Source organism: Mastomys coucha, unplaced genomic scaffold (genome assembly GCF_008632895.1).
Source record: "Mastomys coucha isolate ucsf_1 unplaced genomic scaffold, UCSF_Mcou_1 pScaffold22, whole genome shotgun sequence".
In the NCBI taxonomy this organism is placed as follows: Eukaryota; Metazoa; Chordata; class Mammalia; order Rodentia; family Muridae; genus Mastomys; species Mastomys coucha.
Window position 1 is genome coordinate 124,979,517 of NW_022196905.1, and position 18,179 is coordinate 124,997,695.

At 42.9% G+C, this 18,179-nt stretch overlaps 1 protein-coding gene across 1 annotated transcript in view; it reads right to left on the bottom strand.

Annotated features, from left to right (window-relative positions):
- Positions 1-18,179, bottom strand: part of Galnt17 (polypeptide N-acetylgalactosaminyltransferase 17) — a 440,346-nt gene that overhangs the window by 261,628 nt on the left and 160,539 nt on the right. The window contains exon 2 of the mRNA XM_031338128.1: positions 15,476-15,659. Coding sequence (XP_031193988.1) covers positions 15,476-15,659 — 184 coding nt within the window. The remainder of the gene's footprint in view (positions 1-15,475; positions 15,660-18,179) is intronic.

The window sequence follows — 18,179 nt, forward strand, 5'->3', positions numbered from 1 at the left end:
ATTTCTGGGTCTTCAATTCTGTTCCATTGATCTACCTGACTGTCACTGTACCAATACCATGCAGTTTTATGACAATTGCTTTGTAGTACAGCTTAAGGTCCGGGATTGTGATTCCACCAGAGGTTCCTTTATTGTTGAGAATGGTTTTGGCTATCCTGGGTTTTTTTGTTGTTCCAGATGAATTTGCAAATTGCTCTTTCTAAGTCTGTGAAGAATTGAGTTGGAATTTTGATGGGGATTGAACAATGCCAATTCTTATAAAGGCAAACATTTAGTTGGGACTGGCTTACAATTCAGAGATTTAGTCCATTATCAGCACGGTGGAAAGCATGGCAGCATGCAGGCAGACACAGTGCTGGAGAGGAGCTGAGAGTTCTATATCTGTATCCACAGTCAGCACAAAGAGAGAGTGACACTGGGCTTGGCTTGAGCTTATAAAACTTCAAAACCCACCCTCTGTAACACATTTTCTCCAACTGGGCCATACTTCCAATAATGCCACTTCCTATGAGTCTATGGGGGCCATTTTCATTCAAACCACAGCAATGATCCAAATCTACAAAGGCAATAGGGGTGACTCATGAGACACCTCATTGCAAAAGGCGTTGGCACTAAGACTGATGACCCGAGTTCAATCCCCAGCTGTTCTATGTGCAGAGTGGGGCTACATTCACCACAAATCAGCAAGGGCTGATAAACACCTTCAGCGTCATGGTATGAATAAGACTGTGCAAGAAAAAAATTTTAAAAAGTCTTGTTGAGGAATTATCTAAATCAGGTTAGTCTTCTAGCATGTCTGTATAGGGTTGTCTGGATTGTTAATTGATGTAGGAGGAGCAGCCCATTGTGGGTGGCACCATTCCCTAGGTAAGAGGTTGTAATATACTATGAACATGAGAGAAGAGAAAGTCAGCTGAGATGAAGCAAGCAAGGATGCATGTATTCATTTTTCCCCGACTTTTGACTGTGGATGCAATGCTTTAACTTGACTTAAATTTCCCACCATAACTGTAATTGTGAGCTGAAATAAACCATTTCTTCCCTAATTAGGGCATTTTATCACAGCAATAGAAATGAAGCTCGAGTAGGCTATTTTTTTTTTTTTAAGCCAGAGGTCAAATATACAGTAAAAGTGCTAGCCCTGGAAACATATCACATTATGTTATCATCAGAACATCTACTGCCGAAGGAATCCCCAAGGCATCATAACTTGAGTACATCTCCTTGACACAATTTTGAATTTATTTATTCAACTGAATTACTTATCCTCTTGGTAATGAGCTGATACTCAGAACAGTAGGGTTCAGTCATATCCTTTTCTTTTGCTCTCATCTGATTTGATGCATAAGACTATTTTTATGCAAATGAGGTTAGGATGACATTAAACATTTTCTCCTGATTTTCCAAGAACAAATATGTTCTCTCCATATGCCTGATCTTTTCTTTTCCCCCTGTATTCATCTTCAAAGCTCCGTTGGCTGAACAGATCCTTTTTTTTCTCTAAATTAACTAAAAGAACATACCATCTGCAGTGTAAGGTGCCTGCTTCCCTCTGCAGTACACACATGGTGCTGCCATGAATAAATGAGTTTACTTTGTTTCTCCTGTTCTTCCAGAGGCCTGAGTTATTGTTCAGTTAGACACTTCTGAAGACCCAATCTTTCACAATGCCCCATGGCTTTCTTTCAACTGTCACATTGAGGAATCTTCACTGTACCTGCAGACCACAAATAATAAAGGTCTCTATACATAAAATACTTGTCATGATTGCAGATATTGGGATCTACTGATTATTATCTGGTGGAAAAAGGTATTGACCTAGTTCACTTTAATTGCCGTCTTGACATAGCCTACAGTCATCTGAAAGGAAAGTCTAGATTACCAAACTGCCTAGATAGGATTGGCCTGCGGCCATGTCTGTAGAGGTTGTCTTGTCTTGATTACTGGCTGATATGAGAGGACCCAGCCCCTTATGGGCAGCACCACTCCTTAGGTAGGTAGTCCTAGGCTTCATTAAAAAATGCTAGCTAATGACTTAAACAGATGCAAGTACCCACAGCCAAACATTGGACAGAGTTCAGGGACTCTTATGGAATAATTGGGGAAAGGACTGAAGAGGATAGGTCTTGAAAAGGATAGGAACTCCACAAGAAGACCAACAGAGTCAACTAACCTGGACCCTTGGCAGTTCTCAGAGACTGAGCCACCAATCAAAGAGCATACACAGGCTGGCCTGAGGGTCCCCCACACACATAGGGCTGCCTTGTCTGACTGCAGTGGGAGAGGATGCACCTAACCCTGTAGAGTTTTGATATGCCAGGGTAGGGGAGATACCTAGCAAGGGCACCCTCTCAAAGGATAAGGAGAGGCGGAAGAGGAAGAGACTTTAGGAGGGGGAACTGGGAAGAGCAAGGACAGCATTTGGGATATAAATGAATAAACTTTTTTTAAAAAGGCTAGCTATACCTAACCCTATCAGACAGCCATCAAGCAGTGTTTGTCTATAGTTTCTGGCCTTCAAATTTTTCATTTGAATTCCTGTCAGGGCTTCTTTCTATGATGGCCTATGACCTGAAAGTGTAAACCAAATAAATTTCTTCTTTCTCTGAGCTGCTTTTGATCATGGTGCTCATCACAACACCAGAAAGGAAACTAAGATGTACATGTTTGTGGAAGAGTATTTCACCTAGCTTTCCACTGAATAGATAGGTCATGACTATTTAAGGAAGGTGCATGGACATAAACACATGAGCACTAGTTAGAATAAGGTTCCCCCGAAGACCACACTGCTAGAATGAGAAGTGACACACTAGGCACTCTACCCCCCCCCCAAGACTTATCAATTCTGGGTTCCATTGCCAGAATCCCTTGAACAGAGATCATGAGGATTCCTAAGTATGTAATGAGCTGAGTGAACTCCTCTCCTAGTAACAAATCTCTCTATTGAGTGACTTTTCCTGAGAAAACCTGAATAAACTTTGACTGGTGCTAGACAGGGTACCAAAGACAGACTAGGCTGGCCTGAGGGTCTCCCCACACACGCACACAAAATAACAATTCTACCAGAGTCCAACTTGATAAACCAATGAGTGCAATGGAGTTATATAGGAACATGGATGAGGAACGATTTACAAAAGCATACATAATTAATTCAAAAGTATCTTTGTCACTGAAAAACCCACTCTAGAAGTAATGACTCACAAAAGCTCCATCCCTGGATCTCTGTGAAAGCAGGTGGCTGATGAGAGACTCTTTGCTCCCCAGCAGTCTTCACTGGTTATAAAACCTTGGGGAAAAGGCTTGCCAAAATGTCAGTTTCAGAAACTTCCTGAGACTTGTAAGTTGCTGACTTCCAGAGTCTTAATGAGCCTCCCTGCAGGACATAATATATCAGTTCAGAGAAAATTGTTACTCAATAGCCTGCAATGCTACTACCAAGGACCAAATGTCTATAGACACGAGAATAACTGACACTGTCAATCCCAGCATCAGCTTGAAGTCAGTTAATAAATAAATTGAGACTCCTGCTTCCTATAGTAATGAATATATGCAAAGCACATGAGCTTAAAACTCCATGTTTCCAGAGACTACGAGCAGCAGAGAAAGATGAAATCTAGTGCTCAGGTCATTTTCCCTTTTATATTCATTCAGGATCCCAGCTCCAGGAGTGACATCACTCATTTTAGGATGGACCTTTCCCTCTCTGCTAACCCTTTCTGGAACCACCCTCCCAGACACACCCGGTGATGTGTTCCCTTGACTATTATATGTCCAGTTGACGAAGAAGATTAACCACCACAGACTTCTTGGCTAAATAAGCTCCACTGTAAAACATTTCTAAACCTAGCATAATTGCACAGTTTTTTTTTTCTTGAGCTGAATAAAAAGGTTTGTGTCCTGTAAATAGTGTAAAGTCTATCATACTGTGTACTGGGGATCATACTGGATAACTCAGCAGATTCTACATTTAGTCTCTTTGGCATTAGAATTTTGAGTTGGATGACTTAAAAGCAAAGCAATCAACAGAAGAAAATTGAAGTAATAGAATACTGTACACACACACACACACACACACACACACACACACAGGAAGAGAAGAATGGCAGGAGAGATAAAATCAGAAAAATACAGACAGACAGACAGACAGAGAGACAGAGAGACAGATAGACAGTGACAAAGAGATTGAGACACAGAGAGAGACAGAGATTCAGAGAAGCAGAGACAAAGAGATTCTGCAAAGGAATTCTCATTTTCTCTAGGATTAAGAATGTCCCATCTGATAATACCAGTATGGGTGGAGGGTTCCATTCTGTAGACACAGAAGTTATCAATACCAGAGTGATTAGACAGTTCCATTCTGCTGGGGTGGGAGGTGAGGTTAGGTGTGACTGGTTTTAGAGAGGCTAGCTGATGGGAAAAGCAGCATCCAAAAGCCTTGGACCTATCCTCCCACAACAAACAGGTGGGCTTGAGCCAGGGCCTCGAGGACCTTGTGTGACCTAAGTCAGGCTTCTGAACCTCTCCAGGCCCCCCTTGCCTCATTTATAAAACAGAGATGGTAACAGCTACTTCAGAGAGTGGTTAAATTAAAATGAGATCAATAAAACATGCAGCACAGTGACAAAAACATAAAAGGCAGTCAATAAAAGGGAATAATTATTGTGCTCAGTGAATCAGACAGGCTCCTGAGCCTGGACCTATTTATTACTTCAACCAGCAAGTATTTATTGGGCAGTTTCCCTCTGGGTGAACACGTCAGTGAAAGAGAAAGTCGTAGTTAGGATCCTTCATGTTTTGTAAGTCACTTTGAATCCAGGTGAAAACCAGTGGCTAGGGGCACGGATCAGTGGTGGAGTACCTTGTAGAATCCCCCAGTGAGGGGTTAGGGGTGCGGCTCAGTGGTAGAGCATCTGCCTAGAATTCCCCCTAGTGAGGGGCTGGGGGCGTGGCTCAGTGGTAGAGCACCTGCCTAGAATCCTCCAGTGAGGGGCTGGGGGTGTGGCTCAGTGGTAGAGCACCTGCCTAGAATTCCCTAGTACTGGAAATAAAAAAGAAGGAAGGAAGGAAGGAAGGAAGGAAAGAAGGAAGGAAAAAGCAAAAAGAAACTAACCAAAGTATACCAATCATCAGAGATATGATTGAGATTTTAAAAAGTGTCAAGTGGTCAATAATCATGCATGTCCTTTCATGAGAAGAAAATCTGGAAGCCTCATGCCATTGTATTATAACATCACAGCCCATATAGGCCCAGAGATGCCTCTAAAAATACCTGGTCAGTACAAGCTGTCAGCTCAACAAGATCTAGAATCACCATAGAAACAAGCCTTTGGACATGCCCATGAGGGAATGTCTAGTCTGGGTTAACAGAAGTGGGAATACCCACTCTTAATGTATGGGGTACCATTCTATGAGTTGGGGAGTCCCAGCATGAGGACATAAAAAGGAGAAAGTGAGCTGAGCAGCATCAGCGTCTCTCTCTGCTTTTTAACTGTGGATGCACTGTGATCAGATGCCTCGCATTCATGTGCCCAAGCCTTCCTCATCATGACACACTATACCCTCACACTAAGAGACAGAATATACCTTTCTTCCTTGAATTGCGGTCATCAGGCATTTTGTCACAGTAACAAGACAAGCAACTAATCCACCTTGCCAGTGCCTGTATGATGCCATCCTCCCTGCTCAGTCTAGACCTTACTCCTGACCTCCAGCCCCCTCCCCCCACACATGCATGCACCCACCAAGCTCAACACAATGACATCCCACAGTTGCCTCCATACATCTGTGCACAAAACTGACATTGCCGGGATACAACTAGCTAGAATTTGCAGGGGAAAAATAAGAGGGACGAGGACCCTTTCTTAGGGAAGCAACATGAATTCTGAAGAACCCTGACATGAGGATTTATTAAACAGGAGGCCAAAGGAGAGGCCGAAGATAACAGCGGCAGGAATTGCTCATCAATAACACATAGGCTGTCTGAGCAGGGAGGCACGGTATTAAAGCCTGCACAGGAGTCTCTGCAATAGCTTTAATAAGCTGACAGATTTCCCCATACCAAGATGGTCCCTCCCACAGATTATGGGATAACTGAACACCCAGATAATGACTACACCAGCCCATGAATGGTACATCAGGACAAAGGATAGGAGCCAGGAGTTATAAAGCTTTGGCTGGATTCTGGACTCATCAACCTCACCCATACATACTGGCAAATAGTGAACAAAGCCGGAATGATGCACATCTTGTGGTCATCTCATGAAAACAGTAACCATGGGAAACCATGGACAAGCAGAGGTCCCATCTTCTGCTTGGGAACTCCACAAAATATGAAGTATGGGAGGATCCTTGCTCCTGACTAATTAAACCACTTCCACGGTACATCCCCAAGATTGAGCCATCACACCAGAGGATGGCTCAGTGTTACAGTGTCTACATTTTACATAGGAAACCTGTGATTCAATCCTCAGTACCACAAATGCAAATTTGACTTTCAAGCTAGAAACTTTGGCATAGACCTCTTCACCCACATCCAGTTAGCTGCGGCACTGTGCTGACTCTGTGGAAATCTGTTTTACTTTCCTTTTCTTCGTCCTCATCCCTATTTTTACCAATACACACATGTTATCCTCCGATTTCCACACGTAAACCACAGTTCAGATGTGCAGGCAAACCTGTACACATGCATGCATGCATATACAATCAATAAGTGAATGAAATAACAAAAAGAAAACATCAGTCAAGTGGGCTAAAGAGATAGATTAGTGAGTTGCTGTGTAAGTGTGAAGATCTGAATTCAAATCCCCAGATATTGCATAAAGCTGGGTTTGGAATGTGGCTCAGTGGTAGAGCAACTGCTTAGAATCCCCCAGTGAAGGGGTGGGGAGCGTGGCTCAGTGGTAGAGCACCTGCTAAGAATCCCCCAGGGTGGGTCTAGAAATGTGACTCAGTGGTAGATCCCATCCCTAAAACAAGATGGGAGATGGAGATGGGAATCCTTAGAAGCTCTGAAGCCAGCTTATGAGAAGAGTGGATATTGAGGAGCAAACTTGAGTTTGTGCTCTGACCATGCACACACACCCACTCATGCATGTACGTTATGTGTGCACACATGTGCGCACACACACACAGCTTTAAAGAATGCCAGCAGACATGCTGGGAATGCAGCTCCTCACACACTTGCTTGCATGTGTGAGGCCCTGGTTTCCATTATCAGCACCACACAATACAGGATTGCTGGTATACTGGGGCGACAATAGGCAGCCACAGTTCCTCATTACAGTTCTCATGAGCCAGCAAAGAGGAGTCTGAGGACCCCATCAAGACACGATCAACGTTTAATGAGTCTAAAATTCCAAATATGATTTTATCATCACATATACAAACATCCAATTATCACCCCACACTCCATGAATACACACAATTATTGTGTTGAATAAGGAAGTAAATAAGATACAATGGAAAAAAATAGTCAAGGTCCTTTCTGCAGGGCTCTCCTACTCTTGGGATCACTCGCTCTTTTCTCTTTCCCTTTCTGGACCTGGCCCTTACCACTTTAAACAGCCCATGTGCCTTCTTATCCTCTTTGATATCCTACAGACCTAGATATGGATCATTTCACCCTGACACACAGGGGACTTCAGTCATGCAATTATTTTTAATAATTTATTTTAAAGCAAACAAAAAAATGGAGAAGAAAAATAAGAGATATGGACCAAAAGAATACAGACACAACCCTGGGAAATAAACCACTCATATGAGAAACATCAAATGTAATGCATTCCCCTCCTCCCAAGGAGAGAATGGGGGTTGCTTACATAATTATTCTGAAAGGGCCATTTTGTTTTTTTAAAAAAAAAGATGTACAGACATTGGGAACAAAAGCCCCCAAACCTGTGCCACATTCTGCAATAAATTCTCTGTGGATGGAGGAGCAAAGTGTAAGACAATCAGAGAAGACAAAACCAGAATGGAATATTTATAAGTATTGGGAGGGATGCTATCTTCCCAGGCTTTAAAGCGCTCAGGAAATGAAAAAATGGAAAGATTGACAGTTTCAGATTCAGGGGAATTTAAAATACCTGTCCAGCAGCAGAAAGCAAGCCAGAATTAGAAAAGCAGAAAAACCATGTTTCGGAATGAGATTTGAGAAGCAAGGGGTTAATTTTACAACTGCCTGAGATTTCGTTCATATTTACTAGGAGAACAATTTTCTCAAGTGTGGTTAGAAGTAAAGCAACTGGGGTTCTGTTTAAAACTATAATGAAATCCATCCACTTTAATCTGATCCCAAAACACAATCCTCATGAGAGCTTTTTGGGGAGACTTAATACAGGATGCCACCCGCTGGGAGACCACTTCCTTAGAAGAGAGAAAATGCTCTAGTCCCAGGCTACTCTCTCTCCTGGACCCCGGGGGCGCTCATTTTCAGAGAAGTCTAGTCCAGGGATAAGGCCCTTGCTATTCATTGACAGGGAGGACTATTTGCAGACAACATAGGTTAATATGGCCACTTCACGTGATGCTCTAGACTTGCAAAGTGTGTCTTTGTTTATCTTGCATGGCCTGTGGGCAATTCTCCAAATCATCCCAAATGCTATTGTCAGATTTATCCTACTAAGAGTTTCCAAAAATAAATAGGACAGAGAACAAAACGGCGCTGTCCATTCAAATTTTTAACCTTTGTCATTGTATCTAATTTCTTGCATATAATATAATATAATATACACTGTGTATGTGTGTGTAAGTCAGAGGACAGCTTGTAGGAGTTCATTCTCCTACAAGGAGTTTCAGGAATCGAACTCAGGTTACTGGGCTTGGCAGCAGGTACCTTTACTCTCTGAGCCATCTTGTCAGCCCACATTTTATGCTTGTCTTGTGCATATACTGCATTTTGATTATAGTTTCACTGAAATTTTACAGACATATTTTGCTTTAGTTGAACTTTTATTAAACCAGAGCCCAAACTATCTCATATTCCTCTGTAATCCCTGTTTTTCTGAACAACAATGACTACAATGCTATTTCTTGTCTTTGTTTGTTTGGTATTACTTCATTTAAAAAAAAAATTCTGTGTGTGCACCTATGTGTAAGAGTGTGCATGTACATATATGTTGAACATCTTCTCTCATGACTCTCCACCTTACGTTTTTTTGTTTGTTTGTTTTTGTTTTTTCGAGACAGGGTTTCTCTGTGTAGCCCTGGCTGCCCTGGAACTCACTCTGTAGACCAGGCTGGCCTTGAATTCAGAAATCCTCCTGCCTCTGCCTCCCAAGTGCTGGGATTAAAGGCGTGTGCCACCACCGCCCAGCTCCACCTTACTTTTTTAAAAAAGGTCTCTTACTGGATCCAGAATTCAGCAAATGTCTCAACTGGTTAGCCAGCAAAATCCAGAGATCTGTCTGCTCCCACTCCCTCAACAATACAATTACAGATGTGTGAGTGCTAACATTTCTGACTTTGGTGGGTGCTGGGCTCTAAACTCAGGTCTTTCGTGCTGACCCACTGAGCCATCTCTGAAGCACTGGTTTTATTTAGTTTGTTTACTGGCTAGTCTTATGTCAAGGTGACACACGCTAGAGTTATTTTGAAAAAGGAGACCTTAATGAGAAAATGCCCCCACCAGATTGGCCTGTAGCCAAGTCTGTGGTACTTGATTCATGTTCTTGATTGATGATTGGTGTGGGAGGGCCCAGTTCACTGTGGGTGGAGTCACCTCTGTTCTGGCCCTGGGTACTACTGTAAGAAAATAGGCTTGAGCAAGCCAGTAGGCAGCACCCCTCCATGGGTTTCTTCTGTAATATTTGGCTGTGATGTCTTGGTAAAAGGTAAGTCTATGGAAGAACAAGCAAACCTGCCTTAGTTCCTGCCTTGGAACTTAGTTCCTTCCCTCTAGGACAGACGATGACCTGGGCTTGTGAGCTGAATAAAACACTTTCCTTACCCAAGTTACTTTTAGTTAGCGTGCCTTTTCAGAGCCAAGGGCATCAAATGAGGACACCAAGCAAGGTATCTGCGTGTGCAAGCCTGTGTGCTTGCACGCCTGCATGTACAATTGTGGGTGTGTATGTGTCCTGCCCAACCTCCCTCTCTTTCTATTTCTAACTCGAGGAGTTTAATTACTGCTGCCTAGTGGAATGTGAACTTTGTGTTGGTTTGATCCTCTGCAGGTCATCCCAGCTGCCATGAATTCAAGTGCATGTGTGCCACAGCCAACTCGTGTGCACATGGCAGCATCTTACAGCTTGTCTCAACCATTGGGCTCCTACACTCCTTACACACCCTTCTACCACATTTCCTAAGCCTTTGATGAGGGGTGATATAGGTGTGTAGATCTGTTTCTTCCCTCTCTAATTTTGCCAACTCCTTTTATCCCTATTTATCCAAAGGATGTCCTCAATGCTATTCCCCAGCCTTCCACAGACTTGCCTATTTTTCCTCAATTTTACACTTATAGGATTTATTTTGATTATGGTTATTTCCATAGCAGAAATGTTCTCATTTTGTAAACAAAGCATCCTACGATCCCTGCAAGTCAATTGTGGTTGTAAAGCCTAGAATCTCTGCTTTCTTCAAATGCCAATTGTTATTATTATTAAGTTTGGGGTTTGCTTTGTCATTGCTATTGTTGATCTGTCTGTTTATTCACTGACAATGGACTCTGTGCTCTGATGCCTGGGGCTCCTATTTCTCTAGTGTCTGAGTGTGACTGGACTGGAGAGATGACTTAGTCAGCAAATTGCTTTTCTGGCAAGCTTGAGTCTGACCACACAGAAATCCAGGTGTGGTGCTCACACCTATAATCCCAGTCCTAAGAGAGTGGAGACAAGAGGATCCCTAGGCCTTGCCTGCCAGTCAGCCTAACCTAATAGGTAAGACATAGTCCCCAGTACGAGACCCTGATTCAGATAAGCAAATGGAAAATTCCTGAGGAATGAGATTTGAGATTGACCTACATCTACACACACATGCACATATACATATATCACAAACAAAACTGAGTAAGGTAATATTGTGTAAAGATGGAGTTTAACAACAGGCATTTCATATTAACAGCCATCCTGACACAGCCTGTAGCCAAATGAGAGGAAACTCAAAGATTACCCAGATCAAACCTGTGGGGGCATGCTTATGGGGGTTACTATCATGACTATTAATTGATACAGATAGGAAGGCCCAGCCCACTGCGGGCAGCACTATTCCTAGGCAGATGGCCCTGGGCTTATAAAGCTAGCTAAGTGTGAGCCTGCCGGTAAACCAACATGCAGTGTTTCTCTATGGTTTCTGTTTTTAGCATTTCTGCTTTGATCTCTTCCCTTGGGCTTCTGTCCTGACTTCCCTGGGTGATGAACTGTGACCTGGAAGATAAGAATAAACTCTTTCCTCCCCAGTTGCTTTTCATCAGGATGGTTCATTACAGCAACAGAAAAGAAACTAATAGAAAGAGGGAGATGACTACAATCCTTCCATTCCTACCCATATCCAGCCGTAAGAAAAGCCTACCCTGACCTGTCCTGTCATGTTCTGGTATTAGCATATGGCTTTTCCTTCAGGCATCATATGGCCATCCTGACTTTATTTGAGAATATAGATAGTACTTGGCCTGGTAGTCATGACAACAGCATGAGTAAAATACCACAATGATTGATGATAGGTAGCTAGGTCTATAGTAATAGTAATGGAGTTAACTCCCCTTCATAACAGAAGGTAGTGGAGGCTCTTAGGTCCATCACCTGGGATCCTACCCATTACTCTTTCTACCTCACCACCAGCTGCAAGGGATCTTGGGAAATGCTAGACCATCTAGGAAGTGGAAGATTGACTAACTGAAAGCAGATCTCCATGATGCATGGTCCATGAGGTGGCCATCTACTATAGAGTGGATTTTCTGTGGTGCTGTGGCTCTGGGGTCAATCATGCATGATTATTACATAGCCTGTTACCTGTGCTCTGTAAGGAATCCCAATAAACTCATCAGTTGACTGTCTTAGTCAGGGTTTCTATTCCTGCACAAATCATCATGACCAAGAAGCAAGTTGGGGAGGAAAGGGTTTATTCAGCTTACTTCCATATTGCTGTTGATCACCAGAGGAAGTCAGGACTGGAACTCAAGCAGGTCAGGAAGCAGGAGCTGACACAGAAGCCATGGAGAGATGTTCCTTGCTGGCTTGCTTCTCCTGGCTTTCTCAGCCGGCTCTCTTATAGAACCCAAGACTTCCAGTCCAGGGATGGCCCCACCCACAAGGGGCCCTACCCCTTTGATCACCAACTGAGAAAATTCCCCACAGCTGGGTCTCATCGAGGCATTTCCTCAACTGAAGCTCCCTTCTCTGTGATAACTCCAGCCTGTGTCAAGTTGACACACAAAACCAGCCAGTACAGTTGACCAAACTGGACTTCAGTGGAACCATTACTTTAGTTCCTATCTGGGATGTGTAGGTGTTTGTTCCTGTCTCCCCTAGAAAGTTAATGCAACAGTGAGTCCCCAGAGTTTTGACCAAGTTGTAGTCTTCTGCTCTAACAATCTGGCTAGTCTTAACTATAGATTTGGCAATGGAGAATCAACTTACGAAAAAAATCTCAATCAAGGGACTGCTTAGACCAGGTTGGTCCATGGGCATGTCTGTGGCAGATTGTCTTGATTATTAACTGAAGTGGGAAGGCCCATCCTGAATGTAGTTGATAGTATTTTATGAGCTGGGCCCTGGATGTATAAAAGTCATTGAGAAGCACCAGCAAGCAAACAAGTTAGAATGTATTTATTTCTTCATTGTCAACTATAGCTGTGACATGACTAGCTGCTTGAGTCCCCACCTTAAATTCTCTGAAACGATGCACAGCACCTTGCAATTATAAGCCAAACAAGTCCTTCCTCCTCAAAGTTGCTTTTTGTAAGGGTATTTATTGCAGCCACAGAATTAAAACTAAACCGAATGTCTGTCCATCTATCTCACATGGGAGGTTAGGTCTCACCTAACTGGCCACCAATTACCAATTATCCACTCCCTTTCCATCTTCTGAAGTCCTGTAGGTGTTGGGTGATGTTACCAACTATCTTCTTTAGTTTTCCCTTTCCATGCTCTGTGCCCTTTTCCCATCATAGTAGCAGCTTCAGAAGGAACCAGAAGTAAATGTGGGCTTGCTCCACTATGCTGTACCGCTAGGAGATACAGAGACCTTTCTACTGCAGAGAATCACACCCAAAGTTTGCTTCCTGTTCCTCTGGTCAGACCCATTTTTGTCCCCCTGCCACTCCTCTTCAGATGCTTCATCCTATATATCCTTCAAGGTTTGGAATAGCATCTCAATGCTCAGATATTCCCTTCACACCTTGTATGTACAGTTGCCATGGCTGCTGTGGACCACTGTTCCCCTAGAACCCTGAGGCCATCGCTCCCTTGAATTCTCAGCAGCTGAGATTCTAGGCAAGAGATTGGTGCTAATGTTTCATCATGGGGACAGAGGTTCGCTAGGCCCTCCCTGAGGATCTATTGGCAGTAAATGGTTGCTGGAGAAGGGAGGCATGCTCTTTGGGAGTGTAGCCCCTGGAAGTTGTCTATGCTCCTGTAAGTAACCTTAAGTAAACGTACTGTGCAGGAAGAATCGGGTGGAGTCATTCTGAGGGCCTGATACTGGAGCCAGGATGGCCAATCTCAATTACCATCTTGATGAGATTTCAAATGATGATTTATAAGCAAAAACAAAACACAGTCCTCAGGACATGTTCTGTGAAGGAGTTTCTAGACAGAGGTAACTGGGGTGGAAAGATACACCCTGAATGTGGGTAGCACCATCCCATAAACTTTGGGTTTCCATACTGAATAAAAAGGAGAAAGTGAGCTGAGAATCAATATCCCCCTCCTGGCTCTGCTTTCTGATTGCAGATACCATGTGACCAGGTACCTCACGCCCCGTGTCTTCCCTACCATGATGGATTGTAGCTTTAAACTGTGAGACAACAAAACAAACCCCCTTCCCTTTAAGTGTCTTCTTATTAGATATTTTGTCACACCAACAAAAGTCTCCCTATCCTGAGAGAACAGATCTCCCTAGGAAAATTTGTATGACAGGGTCTCGCACTTCCTAGGTCACCTTGTACTGGAAGAACCTCCTTGCCTGTCTGTTTCCCTCCCCAAACAAGAAGTGAGTAGACTAGGCTATATTCCTCACAGTATTATACCTCCATGGTGTGGCCAATCTCTAGGTACATAATAGATGCTCACTGATTTCTGTTCAGCTAAGCCATTTCTAACACACTGCATGTTGGAGGCCTTTCCAGTCTCATAAGAGAGCAAAAAACAGGGCCATGTTTATTTGCCAACATGGAAATAAGAAAGGCTAATCAGAAAGCACCAGGAAGTGAAAACTGCCAGATGTTTTTTTTTTTTTTTTTTTTTTTTTTGAGAACACGAGTCCAGGAAGACAAAATAGCATGTAACGGGGGTGATGTATATTTTTCCTAGTGATTCAAAATGAATGTGCACTTATTAGAGGCAGAGAGAGAGATTTAACGGGTTTCTCGGCTAATGCTGTAATTTTAAATCCATTTAAGATAATTTTCTTTATCTTGAATTTATTTTTCTCAGTAACCAGGATACTTAACTGATTTGCACAAAACCCATTTGAAAAAAAAGAAATAATCTACTGCAAGCGAGGGCACATTCTAAATGGAAATAAAAAGGAGACACTGAAAATCTAAAGAAAATGGAGATTTGAGAAGCCAGAGTGAGCTCCTACATAGTAAATAGGGACCCTGGAAGCTCCAGATCGGGTGGGGGAGGGGTGCCAAGCTCCACCCTTGGTGCCAGAGCTGTTAGCATTTGATGGCTGCTAAGGGTGGGTGAGTCACTTTGCTTTGGGTACATAGACCGGTACATTACCTGTGCACCAGTGAATGTCCCCACACCCACATGCTTATGAGCAAAAGGCATGACATTGAGGATATGTAGAGGGAGATACATGGGGATTTTGAGACTGGAAATGGGGGTGGAGTATATACAGCCATATTTCATTGTATATATGTATGAAATTCTCAATAATAATAATAATAATAATAATAATAACTGAACAACAAAAAAGGAATTGCCAAAATTCTTTGAAAGAGAAGGCTACGATATGTATCTAGAGTCTCCAACATTTTTCCTATGGATTCAAAGCTGAGCTCCTGACACTCCTGCCTCCACTTCTCCAGTGCTGGAGTTAGTGTGTGCCACCATGCCTGTGGTGTTAGGGATGGAATCCAGGACTTCATTCCAGAACCCGTACTACGCAAGCACACTGTCAATGAAGCCACATCACTGGTCCTTACTCTAGTTTTAATTTAGATAATATTTCCTAAGCAACGAAGTTCCTGACTGACTGGTCCTAGAAGAGACAGAAGGAATAAAAGAGCCCTGTGTGGTTCCAAATGATGAGAAAGCTTCACACATTGAGTCAGAGGCAGCCCGTTCCTTCCCAGGGCACAGCTGTAGCTTACTTGGTAGGACGATAATCTGGAATAGACCGGTCCAAGGAAATCTTTTCACTGAGGTAGGAATTGTAGCCATATTTCTCATGAGGTCCTTTGGCTTTTTCTTCTTCAGAGGGGGAAAGGGTGGCAGGAAGGCCCCCTTTGCCCCTCCCACCATATCCTTCGATGAGCCCAAGGGATTTAGATAAGCCTAAAAGGAAGGAGGAGAGAGGGTTATTCCAATACACCTTCCCTAGATACATCATAGAGCTTCTTAGCACAGTAAAAAACTATGACTGCAGTTTACATGTCATATATATATATGTGTGTGTGTGTGTGTATAGATATACATATATACATACATACATATATAATATATAATATATAATATAATATATATATATTATATCCTTGGAGACCATGTATCCAGAAGCAGGGTCTGATGTAGCCCAGGCTGACTTTGAACTCACTATGCAGCTGAGGATGATCTTGAACTCCAGATCTTGCTGCCACTACCTTCCATGTGCTGGCATTACAGGGCTGCCTCTCAAGCATTGAGTTCAGGCAGTAGTGGGGATATTTCTATGGAGAGAAAGGTCCAGGCCATGCTGAGCTCTGAGGTTTACATCTGATTATCTACTGGGAGTCCCCCCTCCCTTGCTTTACTTCTGCAATCACATGGAAATAGAGCCCCAAGACTTGGAAGAATGAAAACCAAGAAGAACCCAAGAAATAAGATGTCTGTAGGGCCATTATCTGTGTCTGTCTCGCCTTTCTCTTTAGGACAACTACAGTCAGGTTAAGTCTGCGGGAAGGGGCAGGTTCCAGGGACCTCACAGACTCAGAATAAGTATTGGGGAACTGCCAGGCTGTGGGTGGGAGCTTAGGAGATATGGCTGTAGTAGAACTGGGAAAGGAAAGATTAATTTCACCACGAGCTGAAAGCAAGAGCCGTGACTTGACAGGACTCTTCACCTAATAGTTTTATTTCAATTCCATCTCAATGGCAAAGAGAAACACAACGTGCTTGAAGATAAATCACAGAGAAGAGAAAAGGACTATAAAGGGGATAGCCACAGCATCTCATGGAAGGAGAATGAGCCTTCCATGGCAACCTTCTCTAAGCAGCTGCTGCTCCTAGCATGTTGATGGGTCCCTAGCCACTGTCATATCATTCTACAAAGACCTTGAGGAGTCAATGTACACAGCAGAGCTGTGAGAGGTTGAACTACTTAGCTAGGAAAGTGTGTGCTATTGGCTGTCACTGATTGCAAATGTGCAAGATGCCTGGTACATGTACACGTGTGTGCAATGCATGCACACACACACACATACACACACACACATGTGCATGCATACACTCTGGAGTCCTGGGAACATTATTTTGATCACTGAATCACATACCCAGTTCCTTTCTGGAGAATTCTGGGCAGGCACTCAACTGCTGGTCAAGGCCCCTAGTCCTTCACCGGATGATTCTAGGCAAGTGCTCGCCCATTGAGCCACACTGCCAGTCCTTCATTTCTACTATAGACAGCATGAATATAGATCACTAGTATGAATATAGATCACTAGTATCTCTCAGTTTTAAGAGTAGGCAGCTACTTGTCCTGAGTGGACTTAAACTTTGCAGGGAGACATCCCTGGGCAAGCCCAAGCCAACAATTCTTTGGGTCATGTGAGATTCTGTATCACAAAACACCAAGGTACACAGTCTATTCTAAGTATTGCTACAAATTGGAATATATTTGGTTAACACCAAAATCAAAAGCAGCTTGGATCAATCCAGGGCAGTACTGTGCATCCTGCAGGTTGTTCTCGTTTAGCATGTTATTCACATACTTGGACTTTCTGCCAGTAGTTCCCTCCCATCTAGCAGAAACCTCATCAACAAAGATGTCCACTTCTTGCCTATCCCTTTCTCTCTAGTCTCACAGTCCACTTTGATGGGGACAAAAATACCACAATAACATCAACGTTGCCAAGCTCAGATGGCCTCCCCAGGCAAATAGAAGCTTTTGAGGTCATCTGGTGCCAAGGCAAGGCCGTGTGCATGTAGTCCCATCACTCAGGAAGCTGAGGCAGGAGAGTGTGACTTCAAAGCTGGTTCAGGAAAATAAATAAATTAAATTACTTAAAATTGCTAGTGATAGAGCATGGCTAGAGGAATGAAAAATGGAAAAAGAATTGAGCAATTCTTCAACATGCCAAACACAGTGACCATAAAAACCAAGGAGCCCAACTCCTGGGCATGCATCAAAGCACAATAAAAAAAAAAGTATATTCACATAAAACTTGAGCCAAGTGCTCATAGTTGGTTCATGCATATCACCCAAATATAACCAAAATGTAATGGTGGCAAACAGTGGTGTACTTGGCAATAAAAAGAATAAAGTGGCTACAGATAAATAAATAGGCAGATAGGTTTCAGATAGGTAATAGATGACATACAACAGATAATAGGTTGACAGGTATGTAGATAGATAATAGCTATCTAGATGCTGAACATATAGATATATAGTGGATATACAGGTGACATATAATTAATAGATAGATAGATAGGTAGGTAGATAGATAGGTAGGTAGGTAGATAGATAATAGACAGGATATAGTCAGGTGATAGATGATATATGATATACATGTATAGCATATATATGTATACACACACATGAAGTAAGACTCTTTGGGTGCAGCAGGGCCACATGGTCTCATGAAAGCTGGGATCATAGGA